The sequence below is a fragment of the Lolium rigidum genome, chromosome 5 (genome assembly GCF_022539505.1).
Source record: "Lolium rigidum isolate FL_2022 chromosome 5, APGP_CSIRO_Lrig_0.1, whole genome shotgun sequence".
Lineage (NCBI taxonomy): Eukaryota > Viridiplantae > Streptophyta > Magnoliopsida > Poales > Poaceae > Lolium > Lolium rigidum.
Window position 1 is genome coordinate 203,834,962 of NC_061512.1, and position 22,462 is coordinate 203,857,423.

Below are 22,462 nucleotides of genomic sequence, written 5' to 3' on the forward strand. Positions count from 1 at the left end.
GCCTTCTGCTTCTTCGAGGGAGTGAACGATGAGAGCATGCTCAGCTTCAATGAGCCGTCGCCTGAACCTTCTCTTCGAGGACCTCCAACCCTTTGCGCAAGGTCGCCGGTTCAGCGAGTGCTTGTCGGACGTGTCATCGGTCTCGAGAAGAGGAGGTTAGCCGATAAGAACGACAAGGGGTCGACGAGGCCAAATCAGCCGAGGAAAGGATGGAGTTACGTTTGGTATCTCCTGGTTTAATGGAGAGGCTTGCGGTTCTTTGCGAGCTTTCTTGATGCATCGGCTCTCTGTGCGTAGGCTGCCCTGCCCCGCTTTGATGAGAGTTTGGGAAACGGCAGGTTCAGTAGTTGACCTTTTCTTGAAGGCCGATGGTGGCAAGTTTGGCTGGCTCTGCGTGGCGGTTTTCTCAGATTCGCTCGAGCTCGGGTCCATTTGTCTGAACTGTGTGTCCTCACCGCTGTTCTCGCCTTGACTGAGGCTCGGGGGGCAGCTGACCTGGTAGATACTCTGTTTTTGGAAGCCGATTGGGGTGTCATCGGCTGACCCTGCATCATAACCTTCTTCAAAGGTGGTGAGTTCTTGCAAAAGAAGATCACTGGAGCTGGTGGGAGGAATTCAAAGGGGGATCCATCATCATTGACAGGCTCTGGGCCATCTTGTTGCTGCAAAGAAACAGAGCAGGGTTATAAAGCATCACTGGAAGCTATCGCGAGGAGATTCGCGAGCAAGTGGCACCTGTTCTGCAGAAGTATCAGCTTCAGCGTCAAGTCGTTTCAGCAACGGTCCTAGGGCTCTCTTGAAGGCCTGGGTCTTCCACAGTATCCACCAGATCTCAAAGTCACCAGTCGAAGAGGTGAAGGATAGATTGTGAGGGACCGATGCGTTGACATCAGCTCATTGAGCATTGACCAAGTTGACAATCGCTCCTTAGTCGAAGAGATGAAGGATAGATTGTGAGGGACCGATGCGTTGCCATCGGCTCATTAAGCATTGGCTAAGTTGACAATCGGCAAAGTCAGTATGAGGGGAAATCGGCTAAATTAGCATAAAGGAAATCGGCAAAATCAAACTGGAGGAAATTCTTCATTGATAAACGGGATTTCTTACATAAAGAGCTGATTGCTCTCAAAAGGAAGTACCAGGGGATACATTGCCCCATCTACTACTACTGATCCTATGCTAAGGGTCCTATCTATGGGCCGTCGCTGCTCTCGTCGTCGCCGTCGTCGTCGCCGTCGTCGCCGCTGTCGGCGCTACTCCCGGCGGGCTCGTCGTTGCTGCTGCAGCGGCCGCCGGCAGGGCCCTCGTTGTCCTCGTCCTCCTCGTCAGCGTCGTCGTTGTCGCTGTCGAAGTCGCTGAGGTTCCCCGGCCAGGGGCAGAAGCGCTTGGCCGGCGGTTCATCGGAGGAGGTGTCGTCCTCCTCCTCCTCCTCCTCCTCCTCCTCCTCCTCGGAGGAGGAGGTGAAGTCATCCCAGGAGAAGCGATCGTCATCGCTCTCCTCCTCCGTTTCCCCGTCGGCAAGGAAGCGGAGGTCGCTTTCCCCGTCGGTCGAGGACTTGTCGTCCTCAGACCAGACGGAGAAGTCGTGACTGGACTCGTCCCCGTCTTCTATGGCGCGGCGAATGTGGGCCTCGTGGGCCTCCTCCGGGTCCCACTCCGGCGTCGGCTCGCGGGAGGGGGAGGACTGGGTGGAAAGACCCGACGAGGCAGAGGAGGAAGAAGACATGGTGGCGAGAGGAGGGCTTTTGGAGTGCTAATGCGAAGGGGATGAAGAAGTGAACTGCAGGATGCGGTTAAAATAGAGGCGATATAGTGGAGATTCAATGCCACAGCAGTTTCCGAGGAAGTGGTGCCCAAAGAAAAAAAAATTTGCCAGGTCACGCGGAGAAGTTGAGAAGGCAAGGCATCATGATGGATACTGCGACGGTTCTGCTCTGCCACGACATGACCCGACGAAGAAAAAGCAGAGTGATTTTGGAATTATCATTTCCAAAACCAGGGGGGCATGTGTTATCACCAGAATTTGACCGGATCAGAGGTGGGCCGCGATTAAGATGGGCTTGAAGAATACATATGGAAGAAATACATGAATCGGCCTTGTATACAAAGTTTGGGCTAGTTTGCCCGTGTATCTGTAAATATAGTAGGATACGTGTCGGTTAGATAGAGTTTGGCTCGTGCCCGGTTGGGATTATTCCCACGTTAGAAAGTCTACGGACTATAAATATGTATCTAGGGTTTCTGAAATAAACAACAATCACGTTCACCACAAACCAATCTAGGCGCATCGCCAACTCCCTTGTCTCGAGGGTTTCTTCCGGGTAAGCATCATGCTTGCCTAGATCGCATCTTGCGATCTAGGCGATACACGTTTATTCGATGTTCATGCGTTGCTCGTGCTTCGAAGCCTTGTTGATGGCGAGCAACGTAGTTATCATAGATGTGTTAGGGTTAGCATTGTTTCATCGTATCATATGCTTTCGTCCGTGCAACCCTTAGACGTCTAGCCGCCCTTACACCTATCTTGGGTGTAAGGGCGGCATCCCGCTTGATCATTATTTAGTAGATCCGATCCGTTATGATTGCTCCTTGTTCTTCAAGGATTAGTTTAATATCTGCATAGTTAGGCCTTACAAACGGGTTGAAGGATCCAGTGGCGCGTAGGGTATAGTTTGCTAGCCCTAGACAGGATGTTCCGGGGATCAACTTCATGCTGGTTTTTAGGCCTTGTCTAGGGTCGGTTTACGATCACCGTGCGTGGCCGCCAGGCTCAATCACGCATAGGATGTTCCGATTATGTGGTGAAAACCCTAAATCGTAGTAGGTCGTTTTAGCTTTATTTTGATCAAGCAGGACCACCATGTGATCGTACACCTCGTACGAATCGTGGGTGGATCGGCTCCTTGAGCCGATTCACGGGAAAACTCTGAGCCGATCGAGGCTCGTATTTAATGTTTACGTGTATGCCATGCGGGAAACTAAGCGAGGCAAATCCATCACCTTCCCGACCGGGTATAGGTCGGGTGGCACGCCCTTGCACCAGCATCGGACGTGCGTGCCGAGTCTTTGCGGGCCGTCGCTCGAGGGACCAGGGCCAGCCGCAGTCCTGGGAGCCTCCCGGCTCTACTGTGTTGCCCGTCGCTGCTCGCCGGTGGGTTTCTGACCGCAACAGGACGCTAGCGGTTTGGAGGCGGGCTGCTCTTGTCAACGCATGCGCCTGGCCTCTCCCTGCAACGCGACAACGCTTGGCTCACCGTGCCTGCGTGGTGACGTTGTTGCACTGGTGGCGGCAGAGACCTTCCTGTCGGGGCAAATGACTCCTATTCATCAGTCCTCCGCAGTTTCCGATTTGCCATGCACTGGCTCTCATGCGTCCTGGTCAGGGAACGTGCCTACGCCTGCACCGTCGAGCTCGCTGCCATCTGCTGGTGGTTTGGCAGCCACGCCTTGCCCGGGCCCGCGCTGCTCGCCCGTGACCACGACGCATGCGAAGGATGCGGCCCACCTTTCACATGCGCATGCAGACGCAGTTCAACCGCCCGCTGGCCATGCAGTGGCTGAGATTGCCCCGCTCACGTCGGATGGCGCCAGCGTGGCTGCTGCTACCGCTGATACCGTCACGCTTTCGGCGCTGCTGAAGCTCTTCAGGCAACGGCTGGAGGATCCGTTGCTGCGCTTGCCGGACCCCAGGATCGTTCGCCGGCGGCTCTTCCAGGCTCCGTCCGCTTCGGCTCGCCGTAGCCGCCGCTTGGTGGCCAAGTACAACTACGGCGTTTCCTCCCCCGCGATCAAGAGGGCGCAGGTGATCCTCATGAAGAAGCTTGGCTTGAGCACCACCGACGAGCGTCTTTCGCAGCAGCAGCTGCAAGAATACGTGGCCTTGTTCGCTTCGCCGCTTGGTCCAGAACAGCTCTGTGCCATCTCTGCGTTGTTTGGCCTCACGGCCCCTGCGACGGTGGACTCAACGACCAATGGCATGGAGGAGGTGGCCGGTGAGGCCTAGTGCTTCGTCGCACCCGCTCCGGTTGTCCTGGTAGAACTAGTTCATGGAAGGAGAACAAAGTTGTAACATCGCTGTGTGGAATGCCCGGGGTCTTAACAACCCGGCACGACGGGCAATTGTGAAGGTTGCGGTGGCCGAGGCTAGGGCTAGTGTTGTGTGTATTTCCGAGACCAATCTACACGCTGTAACCGCCTTTGATATAGTTGAGTGCTTTGGTGCCCGCCTTGATGGGTTCGCTTACTTGCCTGCTGTTGGTTCTGATGGTGGGGTCCTGATCGCTTGGGCGTCCCAATCTGTCCGTGTGCTCAGCAGCCGCGTCGAGACATTCTCTGTGTCTGTCCAGCTCTGTTGCCCTGGTGGCTCCGCTTGGTGGCTCACCTCTGTGTACGGGCCAAACGCGGTGCACCTCAAGCCGGTTTTCCTGGAGGAGCTTCGGCAGTTGCGGCTCGCTTGTGCTGGGCATTGGGCCATTGCGGGCGACTTCAACTTGATTCTGGCGGCTTGCGACAAGAACACGCCCATTGTGGACAGGCGCTCCATGGGCATGTTCCGCCGTTGTGTCAACGATCTGGAGCTCCGGGAGGTGCCTTTGCTTGGCCGCAGGTTCACGTGGAGCAATGAACGCGCTTCTCCCACATTGGTCAAGTTGGATCGGTGGTTCGCTTCCGTGGAGTGGAATGAGATGTACCCCGAGGCGTCGCTCTCGGCCATTTCCTCGTCGCTCTCGGACCACTGCCCTATTCTCATGACCACGGTGGCGCAATCCTTCGTTGGCCGGTGCTTTCGCTTCGAGCGGTTCTGGCTTAAGCTCGAGGACTTTGCGGATGTGGTGAAAGACCTGTGGACGGACGCGGCCGGCGGTGAGCCCCTGCCTACGGACCCGCTGCGTAAGTTTGAGTTCAAGCTGCGGAGGACTAGCCGAGGCCTGCAGAGTTGGAGCCAATGCAAGGTTGGTTCCATTCGTGATCTCATCTTGGTTGCCAACGAGGTCATCTCGCGCCTCGATGTGGCACAGGAGGGGCGCCCCCTGTCTGTGGACGAGTGTGAGCTTCGTCACGGGCTGAAGCTCAAGGTCTTGGGCCTCGCCTCGATGGAACGCACCATCGTTAGGCAACGTGCCCGGGTGGCCGGTATTGCCGAGGGCGACGCATCGTCCAAGTTCTTTCGCATCATGGCGTCGGCGAGGCGGAGTCACAACAACATATCCGCGCTGCGTTCTGGGGATCAGCTTGTGACTGACTTGTCTGCCAAGGTGGAGTTGGCCACCGACTTCTTCATGGGGCTGCTAGGGACGGCGCAGCCGAGGGGTTCTGGCTTGTCCTTCCAAGCCCTTGGCCTCCAACCCTTGGAGCTGTAAGCATTGGAGGTTCAGTTCTATGAGCCTGAGGTCTGGGCGGCCTTATGTGCTATGCCCACTAACAAATCGCCGGGGCCAGATGGTTTCACGTGGGAGTTCTACCGGCATTGTTGGCCAATCATCAAGGTGGATGCCATGGATGCTCTGCGTGAAGTCTGGTTTGGTAGAGACCAAGGGTTTGAGGGTCCGAACGAGGCCCTTATTACCTTGCTGAGCAAGAAGGAAGGAGCGGTAGACCTGCAGGACTTCAGGCCGATCAGCCTTGTTCACAGTTTCGCTCGCCTTCTCACCAAGGTTCTGGCTCGTAGGCTTGCTCCTCGCATGTCTGACTTGGTGGACTCGAGCCATACGGCCTTCATCCGCGGTCGCTGCATACAGGACAATTTTCTCTTGGTCAAGAGTTCGGCTAAGCTGCTGCACTCCAGGAAGATACCCTCCTTCATGCTGAAAGTGGACGTGGCTAAGGCGTTCGACAGCATCTCTTGGCCTTTCCTTTTGGATGTCCTCAGGCATCGGGGGTTCGGTCCTAGGTGGTTGGGGTGGATTGCTTTACTTCTCCGTACAGCCAGCACCTCTGTCCTGGTGAACGGTTGTGGTGGTGTGATACGTCTCAAACGTATCTATAATTTCTTATGGTCCATGCTAGTTTTATGACAATACTCACATGTTTTACATACACTTTACATCATTTTGATGCGTTTTCCGGTACTAACCTATTAACAAGATGCCGAAGCGCCAGCTCTCGTTTTCTCGCTGTTTTTGGTTTCGTAAATCCTACACAGGAAATATTTTCGGAATTGGACGAAACAAAAGCCCACGGTCTTATTTTCCACGGAGCCTTCCAGAACACCGAAGAGGAGACGAAGAGGAGCCACGAGGCGGCCACACCATAGGGGGGCGCAGCCCCACCCCTGGCCGCGCCGCCATATGGGGTGGGCCCCTCGGGCGTCCCCCGAATCTGCCCCTTCGCCTATATAATCCTTCCGTCGCGAAAACCCTAGTACCGAGAGCCACAATACGAGAAAAGTTCCAGAGACGCCGCCACCGTCAACCCCATCTCGGGGGTTCTGAAGATCGCCCCCGACACCCTACAGGAGAGGGGAATCGTCACCGGAGGGCTCTACATCACCATGCCCGCCTCCGGACTGATGCGTGAGTAGTTCATCCTTGGACTATGGGTCCATAGCAAGTAACTAGATGGTTGTATTCTCCTCTTGTGCTATCATGTTTAGATCTTGTGAGCTGCCTATCATGATCAAGATCATCTATTTGTAATGCTACATGTTGTGTTTGTTGGGATCCGATGAATATGGAATACTATGTCAAGTTGATTATCGATCTATCATATATGTGTTGTTTATGATCTTGCATGCTCTCTGTTGCTAGCAGAGGCTCTGGCCAAGTTGATACTTGTAACTCCAAGAGGGAGTATTTATGCTCGATAGTGGGTTCATGTCTCCATTGAATCTGGGGGAGTGACAACAACCCCTAAGGTTGTGGATGTGCTGTTGCCACTAGGGATAAAACATCAATGCTTTGTCTAAGGATATTTGTATTGTTTACATTACGCACAATACTTAATGCAATTGTCTGTTGTTTGCAACTTAATACTGGAAGGGGTGCGGATGCTAACCCGAAGGTGGACTTTTTAGGCATAGATGCATGCTGGATAGCGGTCTATGTTCTTTGTCGTAATGCCCTAAGTAAATCTCATAGTATTCATCATGATATGTATGTGCATTGTTATGCCCTCTCTATTTGTCAATTGCCCAACTATAATTTGTTCACCCAACATGTTATTTATCTTATTGGAGAGACACCACTAGTGAACTATGGACCCCGGTCCATTATTTTACATCTGAAATACAACCTACTGCAATCATTGTTCTCTGTTGTTCTTTGCAACCAAACATCATTCTCCACACCATATGTTTAATCCTTTGTTTATAGCAAGCCGGTGAGATTGACAACCTCACTGTTAAGTTGGGGAAAAGTATTTTGATTGTGTTGTGCAGGTTCCACGTTGGCGCCGGAATCCCTGGTGTTGCGCCGCACTACACTCCTTCACCAACAACCTTCATGTGGCCTTCATCTCCTACTGGTTCGATAATCTTGGTTTCTTACTGAGGGAAAACTTGCTGTTGTACGCATCACACCTTCCTCTTGGGGTTCCTAACGGATGTGTGCTTCACGCGTCATCATGGTGCAGCCTTTCAACATGGCCGGGGTCTTCGCCAAGGCGACCCCATCTCCCCGCTGTTGTTTGTTATCACCATGGATGTTCTTTCGGCCATGCTCCGGACCGCCGAGCAAGCTGGTGTGCTCTCGGACCTCGCCTCTATAGGCTTGAGGAGCAGAGTCTCCTTATACGCGGATGATGTGGCCATTTTCGCCAACGCAACGGTTGCGGACCTCCAGGTGGTGTGGGCGGTGTTGGACTGCTTCGGAGCGGCCTCCGGCCTTAAGGCAAACCCGGCGAAGAGCACTGCAGCTCCGATACAGTGTTCCGACGATTTTTTGGCAGCCGTGGCTCATTCGCTTCCGTGCCCCCTCAGCCCCCTCCCCTGCTATTACATGGGGCTGCCGTTGTCCATTCGAAAGCCAGGGAAGGCGGAGCTGCAGGCCCTTCTGGACAAGCTGGCGGCCAAGCTTCCGTTTTGGAAAGCGAGGCTCATGACGAGGGAGGGGAGACTGGTGTATGTACAGGCCGTCATGATGGCCTCGGTTGTCTACCACCTTCTCGCTCTTGACGTGGATCCGTGGTTCATCAAGGCTGTGGACAAGCTCAGGCGCGGCTTCTTTTGGGCCGGCAAGGATGATGCTAGGGGAGGGTGCTGCATGGTGGCGTGGCATTCATTGTGCCACCCAAAAAGCCTCGGTGGGCTGGGTCTTCACAACCTCCGTTGGCTGAATGTGGCTCTCCGCACATGGTGGCTTTGGCTGCAGTGGTCTGACGGCTCCAAGCCGTGGTTAGGGCTCGACGTGAGGGTCAGCGGCGAGGCCCGTGCCTTGTTTGATGCTTCGGTCTCCATTGAGGTCGGGAGTGGAGCTTCCGTTCGTTTTTGGGAGGATGCATGGATCGGTGGTCTCACAACGGCGGCCATCGCCCGAGATCTCGTCGACCTCGTGCGGGAGCCCGTGCGCCGCCGCAGATCGGTGCGGGAGGGGCTTGAGGGGAATGCGTGGGCTGCGGACATCTCCGGTGAGCTTTCAGTGCCGGCGGTTGTTCAATACCTACGCCTATGGGATGCCGTTGCACACGTGCCCTGGGCCGGGGTTGGACAGGATCGGTTCACCTAGAAGTGGCGCGGTGATGGGCAGTTCTCTTCTAAGTCCGCTTACCGTGTGCTCTGGCATGGTACGTGCGGGCTGCCAGGGGCGACGCTGGTTTGGGATTCCTTCACGTTGCTACAGTACAAGCTGCATGCTTGGTTGGCTTTGAGGCGTCGATGTTGGACGGCAGATCGGAGGCTGCGCCGCGGCTTGCCCACTCACACGCTGTGCCCCCTGTGTAATGTCGCTGACGAAACTCTCAACCACCTCTCGCTCCATTGTGTGTTCGCTCAGGGGGTTTGGGCCGGCTTGGTGGTCCGGTTGGGTCTCCCAGACATAGTTCCCGTGGGGGACGACGGCATCAACGAGTGGTGGCTTCAGGCGGCTCATCGGTTCCCGCCAGCGGATAGGAAGAAGGCCAACTCGCTGATCATGCTCGCTATGCGCATGCTGTGGCTCGAGCGCAACGCTAGGGTCTTAGATGGCAAGATGTCGCCGGTTAATGTTATCTTAGGATCAGTCCTCGAGGAATGACGGGTTTGGTGTGAGTGTAGAGGTAGGCGGATTAGAGATGTTTACTAGTTTTGGCCTCCCTAGTTAGGCCGGTTCGCTTGGTGGTTTCTATCCGCTTGTGTGGGACATCTTGGTCCGCTTCTTATGCTTAATACAATGACACGCAGATCTCGTGCGGGTTCTCAAAAGAAGGAATATCAAAGGAAGTGAGGAAGATGCTGATAAAGCTAAAGATTAATCTGATTCAGACCATACTAGGACAAGCAATCACATCTGAACAACGAGATTTTGTACGTGTTTCGGCAATCAACGCCTATATCTATAGGGCATACTTAACGAGCACTTCTTCCCATGTACTATTCATAGTACCATGATGACAAGCCCGCCAAGATCTTATAGGCACATCAGATTTACAGTTAGTCATGTAGCTCATGCCACGGGCATCGAACCGTCCCAAAATCAATCTTATGTCTAACCCACAACTTGTTTCTAGTCTATTTTGGCTACCCACTGTGCCAAGGTTATAAGAGTTCGACTACAACATGTAACCTACTGTCGAATTAAAAATCCAACTGTAGCAAAGATCATACACATATTCAACACATAGCTCAATACACTCCACCTTGGTAAATATGTCCTTCGCTCTGTGTACCTATACTAGAACCATTAATCATGAGCTCTGCTGCTACTCCCTTTATTTCACATGACTCCACCTGCAACTGTAGTCCCTTTCTTGCTTCATTGCTCCCACGAAAACTAATTTCTAACAATTTTGGTATTGTGATCCTAACTTCCCGGAGCATCGGTTATCAAGTCACCATGTCTGACAACATCGGCGTATCATCACCCTGGTAACAACATCTTCATCTATGTGAAAGTGAACAACGCATATATTAGGTGTCACTTATAAGAACTACCGAGCTCATCATCCTCGCTAGTGTTTGTTGCTCGTCTGAAAACTTGAAGGAATTTTGTCATCGCTTTAAGTCATGTCATGTCAAATTCATAGTTTGCTCATTACTTTCGCAGATTCTGCTTGGTCAACTTAAACACTACCCACCTCCACACTTGGCTGACCACGTGTCTTGGTTTATCACCGTGTTTGTCCATGGTCCTGGGGCGCCTCCTGGGTTGTGTACCCACACCACCTAGAACACCACCGGTCATATCGGACTGATGACGAGTTCACATATCCTTCAACCACTAGGACCTAGTCCAAACAATGTGCCGCTTGGTTTTCCACTTAACTAGGCATTGACTCTACATGCACTTACTCCATAGCCCCTCATCAGATAAGTGGACTTTTTCATAAGAAACTAGCTTCATATTATCATGAGTTGATGTAACTAGCTATGCTACCTTACCCCGTCGACCTCAAGCTCTCCAATGTGATCAACTTCTTGAATCAACCCCGCGTCATCGCATGTTTAAGAACGCCTACCTATGTGCCACATAATTCAGGGATCATCAACATGATGTTCCTATGACATCATTGCCAATCTCGTCGCTCTTTTCAGTTTCGACCAACCTCCATGTCAACCTCCAGACTGCACAAGATACTCACCTTATGTGCCTGACCAAGCCAAACTTGTCGGACTGCAACCATGCTCCACCTTGCGGTGTATCAGCTCAGCACATCGCCGTACATTGCTCGGCGCCATGAAAATACATGATGGCCTGCAAGAACACATGTTCGTCGGAGCATAAATTCGTGGAAGTGCTCTGCTAGTTGTTATATTGATCCCAACAAAAAGCAATGTAAAGTATTTATGATGGATGTTTCTACCGCACCCAATGTCACTTGTCTTGAGTAAATTGTCTGCAAGTGTTGAAGACGAAAGCGGTGAGTTGAAATGGATTATTTGAAATAGCTTTGAACGTGATTGAAAAGTAAATAACATAAAAAGAAACTAATGAGAATTGTTTGGAGTTTCATGCATATGAGAGATTCGGTGAGGGGAGAATCAGTTCAAGATGATAGTGAATGTGCCAAATGGTTGATATGCAGATAAAATAAATATGTGATTATAAATAATCTTCATATTAGAATACAAGTGGCAAGCAACCCTTGACTAATCTATCTTCTCCATGTAGGGACTTACAGATACTTTTTGTCTTATCACCTGTTATCAGATGCTATGGTTAGCGCAATAATTAAGATCGTAAAACCAATCCAACACCTTAATGTTAATGGTTCATCATGCTCCTTGAGTTGTGTTTTCTTCCCGTTGATATCTCCATTGGTATATATTAAGAGATCGCGAGTCGCTAAAAACAAGTGTTCATCTATGTTGATCTATGGATCATGTTGTCTGGGCACTTCATTAGGCAACAAGAATTAGGCATAACATAGATACTTAATCTCATACATGATAATGATAATAACTCTCACAAATGAAGAAAATTATAATAGGCATATCACATCTAACCATCCCTTACATCTCCCCTAGTCACAATAAGATAAAGATCAAACCACAATAAGAAGAAAGATCAGCCCAAATCCAATCGGTATGCCTCAATATGAATAGAGTTTACAACCCCTAGTATTTATAAGATTGGATACCTCTCTCTATGTAAAGATGACGTTGGTGGAGTAGTGGATCTTGAGGATGAGGATCGCGGTGAAGATCAAAGGTTGAGCTCTTCTTCTCTGGATCTCTTTTTCTCTTTTCATGGAAGAATGGAGGCTGCTCTTAATGTTTTTCTTCTATGGTTCCTTCAAAAAAGTTCTCCCTTTTGTTGAGACTAAGTGGGCGACACCTCGTATGGCGGTCATCATGACCATACCAATGGTCGTTAAAGTTTCCTAAGATGGTGATGGTGGATTTTTTAATTATTTCATTTTGATTTAGGTCTTTCTCCATTGCTTGATTTCCTCCAAAAAAAATCAAAAATGGGAAACCAAGAAATGGAGGCATGGTTTGTGATGCACATCCTAAGAAAAATACCAAACATGGCTTACCAAGCACTTGGGGAAGAATCCTTCACAAATTTTGGAAAAAAGCAGGAGTTCAGTTGGCTTTCTACCTAGATTGTCCATAAGTGAGAGAAGCTCCAGGAACAAAAGGGAATTGTAAATGAGCTTAGGGTTCGAATTGTGGAGGCAGGGTGGTGAGGAGGGGTGGTGTCGGTGATTTGAGGCTTCGGGAACAAAAGGGAATTGGAAATGAGCTTAGGGTTTCATCTGTGTCGGGGCCAATGGGCAGGGCAACTCGTACAGTCGTACTTTACTACATCTGGTGGGGGTTAAGAGCACTAACAGTGGACCCTTGGGAAACCACTGGCAAGCATTATACTAAAGAGGAAAAAAAGTTCCACGATAAAGCAAAAGGTTTAACAAGTTTCTTTTTGGGCAAATATTAGTTACACGTGGCTCGGCCCTACTGCCCCCTTCACTCCCCACTGTACGTCCACCCCTCGCTGCAGCTTCTGCCCCTACTCCTTCGTCTTGACCTCCGCCTCTTCTTGGTTCGGCCAATGGTGCCCCGATGAGGCAGGCCATGAATTGCTGCTTGAAGGCTAGTGTAGCTTTGCCCTCCGAGGCAGTGGATTTTTTCCGACGGTGAGCGGGAGGGAAGAGGTGGCAACAATGGTTTCTCCAAGATAAACAATCTCACCTGCTTAGTCCACATCGAGGGTGTTAAAGCCAAAGTGGGGGAAGATGGGTAAGCGCCTTCCTCATCAATACGTCATCCCAAGCGGGGGAAGCTATGGAAGAGCCTCTAATGGGGTTGGCGTCATCCCTACAACGTTGATCAAGAAGAAGAGAAGGACATCGTTGGAGAGGGTCACTATTTCTAGTCTTCTAGATCTACTATTTGACTGGCTTATCCATCGTTGGAGAGGGACAAGGACTCCATGGATCTAGTCTTGACTTTCATATTCACCAGAACTTACGACCCGGATGAACAACTGTCGGACTACTTGTTAAGAAGTACTCGTGGCGGCGTTTCTGGCCCAATTCAACTAGACCCCCGCCAAGCGTTGCTGCCGAGGACATGCATGAAGAATGCATATCAGCTGGAGTTTGGCAGTCAAGGACATGCATGAAGAATACAGATCAGCTGGAGTTTGGCGGGAAGGGAATCATTCACTTCCGGTTAATTTGTCAATGAACTTTAGCTCTTCACAACATTTTGGTCGCCAACTTCCATGAAGGCTGCTCTAGTTTCTTCAGTTATATTTAGTTTAGTGTTAGACTAATTAACCGTGATTAATAGAATTTTAATGACGGGGCCAGAGATTTTCCAAAGTTTTGGAGAAGTTTATCCCGATTTTGTGTTACTATGGAGCTTCTATAAATCAAGAATTAAAGTAACCAAATATTATCAGGTTTCAAGTTTTGGTGCAATTTTATAGATGAATTCAAAACTTCAAGAACATAATGGAAACAAATAATGGATGATGACATCGTGTTTGTGGGTTAGTCACCGCTTCCATATGTTGGTAAGCTCCCCTTCGTATAGCTGTGTAATGTTGTCAGGATGTTTCAACCATGCTTTTACCATGGTGATTCACTTGTCTGTCAGCGGCAGAATTTCCACCAGCTCTTCATCGAGGTTGTTCATGACCTATTGCAGGGCCTTTGGTTCCCAGACATACAAAGGGAGGCCATCGAAGTTGATCTTGAACTAAGCTCCTACAGTTGTGCATACCGACAAGCATGATGCCAACGGAGGGAACTCTTTTTTTTTTGCCACAACACTCCAAGACACAGGAAGTGCGCAAGTGCGCAGAACGCACTCGCACTCGAATCCGGAGACTAATCTAAGAGGAAAATCAGAGGGAGGTAGACAGACTTCAAGCTTCACTGCCTTTCGGCGGATCCCAAACCGGATCCCAAACCGAACCTGAGGGCTGCCACCAAGTCCATTGGTGACACGGCTGTCCGCTTCCCTTGCATGGTCGCCATGAGGGCGTGGTGGCGGAACTCCTCGACTAGAGTCAGCCCTTAGCCGGCCGCCGATCCGAATCTCTAGAAACCCTTGCTCGTCCATGGGAGATCAATCTGGGGTGCTCCGATTTCGGGACGACGACCCAAACCTAAACCTTTGCTCCTCCATGGGACAAGCACTTCACATGGTGGCGAGGCAGGGACAACGACAAGCTCTATTTGGAGAGAGGGGCGAGAAGCCAGAGCTGAGCTAGGGAATTGGGGAAGGAGGTAACATACGAGAACAAGGGAGATAACATCAACGACGGCAAAATATAACGCTTAGGTGGTCAACGTCCGAAAGAACAATGGGAATACTTGATAAGATGGGCCCAAAAAGAGATAATGAGATGGAATATACGAGTTCAAACGTTTTCTTCCGAATTCAAACACTTCTAACTAATGCGAATTTGATTTAAAAAGGTCCCTCTAGGCTACTGCAAACGCGGCGATTGGCCTTCTAAGTAATTATAAGCAATAAGGGGTCCCGTAAACGCTCAGCCAAAAATAAGAGATCCGCAAAGTAAATAGTCCGCGTAGAGCACACTTTCAGGACCATCGAGTAGGTTGTAAAATATCTACCAGAAACAACAAAAACCACATGTACAAAACTACATCTTCCCCCAAAATTCTCAAGCACCGCCAGCAAAAGCAAACCACATATACAAAACTACATCTTCCCTCATAATTCTCAAGCGCCGCCAGCAAAAACACAAGGAACCAAACCATAGGTCACTAGATCCTGGTGTACAAAATCAAAGAAATCGAGAGAAGCGAAAGGAGAAGAAACACGAGCCACAGGAAGTTCCTCCATGCAGGTTACTTCTATTTTCTGAAGGAAAATATCCCAGATTGATTCTTCTCCATGGATATCTCTCCAACATTTACATGTGCTACAAGAGAATTTGCATCCAAGACTACATCTATCGAGCCAATATATGACCAGCATAGGAATAAAAGAACATACAAACAAAACGTCCAGCAGGGCTGTTGCCCACGAAAATAACATGTAAAACTACATGTATAAAAAGAATAACATCCAGTAGGCACATCTACTATTCCACAAAGGTAACATGAATATCCAGCAAATGATTCACCCACCCAAAGAAATGGAAAATACCAGATGCATAAAAATAACAAGAACATCCAGTAGGTTTGTGACACAACCTCCAGGAGGTGATGGTACCAGATTGATAGAGTATCATCTCATAGCAAAAAACTGTAGATCCTATGGTTGTTGTACATCACCAGGCCGCAAAAAGTAACATTTATATCCACTTCTTTCCTTAGATAGAAAATATAAAATCTATTTTTGTCTAAAACATAGAGTTACTTCGAGACAAGGTACTTATGTCTAAAGATATATTTATTTTGGTATAAATCTAGAGTTACTTCGGTAAACTATAAAGTTACTTCGATACAAGCTACAACTAAACTATGCCTAATCAATGCCACGATTACTCTCAGCCACACAAAAGAATACTTCTGGCAAGAGATACAACCTGCCAACACAGAATTATTCGTAACTTAATATGGCTTGGCTTACATCAAATGCACACCAGATTACTTCTAGCTTAGTATATACTTACATCAAATCCACACAAAAGTACTTCTCAGCTAATATTAAATTTGTTTTGAGTTACAAAGTTCACATGATTACTTCTAGTTTGGTTTTTAGTTACATCAAAATTCACACAATTACTTCTAGCTTAGTATTGATTAACAGGCACACAATTACTTCTAGCTTAGTATTGATTAACAGGCACACAAATAATTCTAGCTTAGTAATTGTGTGCCTATTAATCAATACCAATATCACGATCCAGATTTCCATTTTCCACTGCGTCTCTCTATAAAATCAGCAACAGAAATCAGATGAGATGACCATGCCTGATGTGGAAGGCGGTGACGTTGAGCTTGAGACGCGCGTGCCCACAAAAATGGTGCTGCTGCCGCACGGCGGTGGTCCTGCTCATGGAGTCATCGACGGTGGCCGCCGCGTTCATCTCTGCATTGGCCCCCACCATTGCCTCCTTGAACGCTGCCACCGGCATCCTCCATCACGGCGAGGAGGAGGCACGGGAGCGGTCCGGCACAAACTCGGTACGGCTTGACCCAGAGGGGCCTTGGTCGACGAAGACGGAAAAGAGGTGGAGATCAGGGTCCCCCGCGAAGCGCGAGTCCACCAGCTACGCGTACCGCGAGTCCGCGTCCGCCTTGCACACCGCCCAGCGGTAGGCAGAACTAGGTTTTAGGGATCTAGGTGCGCATTGCTCTGGTAATGGAGGGGGGTGTGGAGTTCAGAAACTGCAATGGGAGAGGAAGTCAGAGACAAAAAAAATGACAGTAGAGGATGGTGGTCCCGCCTACGAGGGATGCAAGATGCGCATCGCGCAACCAAGACTTTTTTTTTTTTTTAATAACAGCAGGAGAGCTGCTGTGTTCATTGCATTAGAAGAAAAAGGTACAGAGACCAAAAACTGCTCAGTTTATTGAAGGAAAACCGAGCTGCTCAGTTTATTGAAGGAAAACCGAGCGAAAACCTTTACATCAACAAAAGCACCGCTAGACATAAAGAGCGTCAGGAAGGCTAGGAGCGAAACAAGCAAAAAAGCACACCATCGGGGCAAGCAGCGTCATCGAACAGCATCCATCGTGCTTACGATGGGACGGCTTCGACTTCATTGCAACAGCACCAAGGTCACTCCAATCATGTCGCATCGATCACATTTGCCACGAGCTTGTTCGCCGACTTCAACAACACCAGAGAGAGAAGACATAACCGAAGGGAGGCGGCATGTGCCGCTCCGGTATTGAGAGGGCGGAAAACAGGACTCGTCTGACGCTGTCTACATGTCGAGAGTGCTCTTGCTATCGCCACCACGGGGCAACCCCACGATCACCACAGACTCCAAGAACGTCCGCCATTTGATAGTGCCCGGCCAACCGCTTGACCGCAGTCCAGGTGCTCCCATCAGCACTAAGTCTCCTAAACGATGCTTCCAACGAAGTCGCGACATGGAGGATGCCGCCATCGCCAATCCGACAAGCGGATTTAGGTTTTCACCCAAAGACAAGAACCAAGAGTGGGAGAGGTGCACGATCTCCTCAGTGACGCCTTCAACAAGGCGAACGACACCCAACAGTGACGTCGTCACCAGCACCGACGGAAGTCGAGCAAGATTTTCATCCGGAGAATTGCGCACCTCACCGGAACCTGAGTTCCTGGCACACCTCAGTCACACCCGACCGTTCCACATACCTCGCCGGAGCACCATCAAAAGACGCCTTCATAGCCAGCACCTCCGCTGGCAACCAAGAGCATGTGTGCACCGCACCTACTTCCAGCCGTCAACCAGGCAGCCTGCAACTGCCTCCGCCGCCAGGGCCCCAGATCTGGAGCAAGGACCGTTTGGCCATCTGCTCGAAAAGGAGCCCGCCCTCCGCCCTAGCCAGCAAGGAAACAACGCCGCCCCACCGTGACTGGAAGCAGCCGGAGCAGTGCATCGCGCCACCACGGAAAGGCCGCGGCCCGGGCTGCCCAGATCCGGCCCAATCGGGCCCGCACGGCCAGGCGCAGAGCAGCACGACAGATCGCCGCACCTGCCGACCTCCAACGCCCCGCCTGGACCGCCGCGTCCCGCCCCAAATCCTCGCCGACGCCCGCTTGGGCGAGGCAGCTCACACCCGCGCCGACGCCGTCCGCGCCGAGCAGCAGGCTCACATCGCCGACCACAGCCACCGCAGCCCGGGGCCGCCGCCCCGGCGCCCAACCGCTACGACGCCCGCGTGAGCGCGGCCGGCCTCGCCGCACCAACGGCCGCTTGGCCGCGGTCGGCCTCCCCCGCACCGACGCCCGTTTGGGCGCGACCAGCATCACCCGCACCGACGAACGCCCGCTTGGGCTCGGCCGGCGTCACGGGGAGAAGACCCGCCGCCACCGGCCACCGCACGGGCTTTGCCCGTCGGCATCCACCAGCGGCGGCGGGGGAGGACCCAGGGGGAGGGGGCGGGTCGGTGGTGCTGATCTGGGGCTCCGCCCGAGCCGCTCCAGGAGGAGCGACGCGGGGGCTGAGGGGAAGAGTTTCACCATGTGAGCTTGCTGGAATTCAGATCGTGGTCAGCCAGGAATTAGAAATTGTGTTTTTTTTATTAGAGAAGACAGTATGAGATGCACCATGTGGGCCATCATGGAGCTTGCCTGCGTCTACGGCCTACTCTTCTCTCTTTTTTCCTGGCAAGATCCATGGCTTCCTTGTAGAGTGGGTTGACTATCTTTATCTCGTTCTGTTGCCGCATGATAAAATTATCCCTATACCTCTTCAATGAATTACCTGAAATAAACTAGAGAAAATAAGCTCTGAACTAAGGAGAAAACAGGTAAATATAGTTGCAGCATGGATCATAATGGTATGTACCAATTTTACGCCCAGCCCTGCTAAATCAAAAGAATGAAACTGTGTTAGGCCTTCCAAAAAAACGAAGTGAAGGTTATGCATATATAAGAATATTAGGGTGACGTAGCATCACCTGCTCCGAGCAGCAATCTCCTTCTCCTGCCTCAAGGATGTCAGGACAGTGTTAGACCCTTCAAAGAAGAGAAATTACAATGGTTGAATGCATGCCGAGGCCATTAAATTTATACATGCTTGCGACAAAGGTATGCTTCTGTCAAACAATGTTCTACGAGATAAACACTATAACCAAAAAGATAAACAATCCCCCATGCGAGAAAGTGGTCTTTATGCAAAATATGCACCACTGTGAAAGATGAAACACAAAGATGAAACACAGATGCTTCCAATACTGCCAAAAGGTGATACAAATCAAATACAAAGACTGTAAAGTCAGGTCGGTTTCACAGTCCAACTTCCCCATATCATTTAACTTATAATTGTCAGCCAAACAATTCCAAAAATATATAAAATAATAATAAGTAGGAGGACTGTTGTGAATCTACATAATTCCAGCTGCCACAAAAGAGATGTTAATAAAGGACTAACGCTATACTAACTACAGCAATACAAAACAGAAAACACAGGAAAATGTGCGATAATGGGGTGCATCATACAATGTTCCAATATTCTTGTGGCCATGATATACAGATATCACACTTACTAGTTTATATCAGGAGACTAGAAATGTGCGCACTTCAACTAAAATTATCAGGAAACATCGGGGGGCAGTCAGATTCAGGGACTCGGTTTCAGTCTTAAATGTGTTTTACCAATGCTGGTCTTAGATTAGCTTGATACATAATATTGCTTGTTTGTTATCAATTGTTTGTGATTTGTTTGGAAATACTGGTGGAGAGACCGGCTTGGAATGTTAGAAGATAGATAAGAAAGATAAGTTATTGCTATGTGCATGTAGTTCTTTCATTGGAGAAAGGGCTTGGAGAGGGAGCAAATCAGAGGCATAAAGGTATTCATGATACCAACTATTTTAGGCTTATATATGCCCAGAATTACCTTCCTCCGTACAATAAAGGTATTCATGATAGACTTTACAATAGCTAGGCGCGCTTAAGATGTAGTTAAGCTAAGCTGTGCATCACGGCTTGCGTAGAGCTTACCATATTTTTGAACCTTGGCTGTTTGGTAACAAGGCCACAAGACCTCATGAAGGTAGAGCTGACCTCATTAATCTAACCACCAGGTTAACAATACCAGGCAGGACATATATATTAGCAGAAACGGCCGATTAACCAGTTAACTGGCCAATTAATCCCTACTCGGAGGGCCACCGAGTAGCCGATAAACTGATTAATCGGCCGATTAACTGGCCGATTAGTCCATTAATCCCCAACTCGCCAGCTGACCGATAAGTTACCAGTTAACGATTTCCCCAACAGTGGCATTGTGCAATAGCAACTATGTTCATAGTAATATTCAGGAATTGACTTGTTCAAGCAGTGTATCTTCAAATTATTTCTCATTCTTTTCTTAACATTGTGAGCGTGCATGATGCAAACTGAGGTACCAAGGTGGCCTTAGAATTCAAAGCAAAGTAATTAAATAAGCAATAAGATAAGAAAGAGCAGTGATCAAGATAAAGATGCTTACGGCTGCTTGAAGGATCATATTGCCATGCCTGGACTAGGTGGGAAGATCGTACGACGTACGGGTTTGCTGGGTCAGGCATAGCAAATTCACTGAATTCCACAACCTTCCTCCGCCGCAGGTCCACGGCAAAGATGCAGGATCCAAGGAAGAAGTAGAGCTTGTCGGGGTCTGCAGGGTGGAGGAGCGCAAGTGCAGGGATGCTCCATGGCAGCATGGTGTCAAGGTAGCTCTCCTCCACCCAGATGTCATGCAAGGGTACATTGCGCTCGGGATTCCATTTCCTAGCCTCGGTGAGCGCCCACGTGCTCACCAATGGCGCGTCCGGACTGCCGTGGATCTGCACGTACCTGAGCTTTCCACCGCTCACCATCACGCAGTGGTGAGCGCCCCAGTTGAGCGTATACGGTTCTACGGGCAGCTGGTCGAGGACTGGTGGAAGCGGGACGTGTAGCAGCTCCGGCTTGTCGGTGAAGGGGTCGCAGGCGAGGAGGCGGCCGTACGAGAGATCCACCCACCAGAGCATCCCGCCGTAGGAGACGACGGCCTCTTCAGACCAATCCTGGTGCAGCGGGGGCGAGCAGTCGAGCTCCGTCACGACCCACTTGTACTGCCCCACCGTGTAGCAGAGGAGCGCGGCCCGGCCGGTGCCGTCGGTGGCGGGCTGGAGCTCGGCGACAACGCAGCTGCCGCCCTTCACCATGAGGCCGACGCTGGCGCTAGCGCCGTAGAAGCCCACGGGGCGCTCGCTGAGGCGGGTGGCCTCGCCGGTGCGCGCGTGGCAGAGGTGGTAGGTGACCTCGGCATGAGGCTCCGTGGCGCAGAGGAGGAGCAGGCCGGAGGAGTCGGCGGCAGCGACGTAGGGGTAGCTGGAAAGGCAGGGCGGGGGCGAGATGCGGAGCGGCACGGTGAGGAGTGAGGCGAGCGGGGGCTCGTCGCAGGCGACGGAGACGTCGGCGCCAGGTGGGAAGGTGCGCTTCGCCTCCTTGTCCTTCACAACCTTAGGGATTCGGGCAAGGATCGACCACCGGTCCTGCGGCGGCGGCGACAACGACAGCGCCATTGCTGGACCGGAGGAATTCGATCGATTAGGGTTAGCGCTTGGGCGATGGGAAGCGGCCGCCTGCGGGGATCCAGGAGAAGAAGGGACGAGGCAGTTGGATTCCTGATTTTCTTCTAAATTAATTGACTCATATTTAATTAGGTACAAACCAAATCTAGGTCTATTAAACTGGAACAGATGAATTATATACTAACTCTGTCTGTAAATAGACGATTTGTATGAATCTGAATGAACGTATTTAGACGCTATTTACATCTATTATATACAGAGGGAGTATATATAAATAATACTCTCTGTTTTTCTATCCAAGACGCAAAATACTCCCTCTATCTCAAAATAGGATGCCTATAATATTTAGATATTTGATAAAGTCAAACTTATCAAAGTTTGACCAACTATGTAGAAAAAGGTGTTACCACTTACAATTCTAAATTAATATTTTTAGAAACATCGTGAAATATATTTTCATATTTATGCATTTAAAATTTTAGATTATGATATTTTTTTGTATATAGTTTCTCAACCTTTTAAAAGATTGACTTTGACTGAAAACTCTAGGCATCCTAATTTGGGAAGAAGAGAGTAACAAAACAGTATTAATAGAATCGCCGCCGCCTAGTAAACTGCGTTGCCTCAATAGATCGGTTCCACCTCCTCCGGCCAGCCTCGCCGGTATATGGAGGAGTGGGAACCAAATCTATATGTGGAGTTTTTAATAGAAATCGTATTTTCGAGGGATTTGGTAGTCATTTTTTTGGCACCCGCCTTAATAGAGATGACTCGTCTAAATAAGTGATCTTTAGCTATTCGTTCGATAACAAGATCTTTTTGTTGACGTCAATGGTGGTGTTGGAAATTTCAGTTTTCTAGGTTTGGGTCTTCGGATCCTGCGCCGCGAGATCTATTTTGGATCTTTTCTCATGGTTGTCGTGAGGATGATTATCCTCGTAATATTTGTCCCGGCCTCTACATCCTCGACAATGATGATTCGTACTCTCGGCTACCCAACGACGCTTGCAAGGTTTTCCAGTTACTTTGCCCTGGCATACTAGTGTTGGTACTCTTGCCGAGTTGATTGACTACTTCAAGGATTGTGCGCGTATCGGGTGGGTAAAGCGAACATAAGTGAAAGATAGGGGAGGGGGTCAATGGGTCTATAAAGGTGGAACTCTGACAGCGAGAGAGTGCCCGGTGTAACCTTGACAATGTTGAAATTTTGGTCCATTTTGGACCAGTCCATTTAATATTATAGAAATTT

At 50.0% G+C, this 22,462-nt stretch overlaps 1 protein-coding gene across 1 annotated transcript; it reads right to left on the bottom strand.

Annotated features, from left to right (window-relative positions):
* Positions 1-18,178: 18,178 nt before the first annotated feature.
* On the bottom strand, positions 18,179-21,204 carry LOC124656962. The gene is made up of 4 exons (XM_047195607.1): positions 20,145-21,204; positions 18,610-18,667; positions 18,498-18,514; positions 18,179-18,413 (listed from the first exon to the last, which is right to left on the bottom strand). Exons 1-4 carry the CDS (start codon positions 21,202-21,204, stop codon positions 18,268-18,270), a joined length of 1,281 nt encoding a protein of 426 aa, XP_047051563.1. The 3' UTR covers positions 18,179-18,267.
* Positions 21,205-22,462: the final 1,258 nt, after the last annotated feature.

Bases quoted from the DNA above. Each gene is read 5' to 3' on its own strand.
- LOC124656962 (XM_047195607.1), bottom strand. From the start codon at position 21,204: ATGGCGCTGTCGTTGTCGCCGCCGCCGCAGGACCGGTGGTCGATCCTT. The intron at 18,668-20,144 runs GTAAGCATCTTT...TCTTCTTTGAAG, and splicing joins ATATGATCCTTCAAGCAGCC to GGTCTAACACTGTCCTGACA.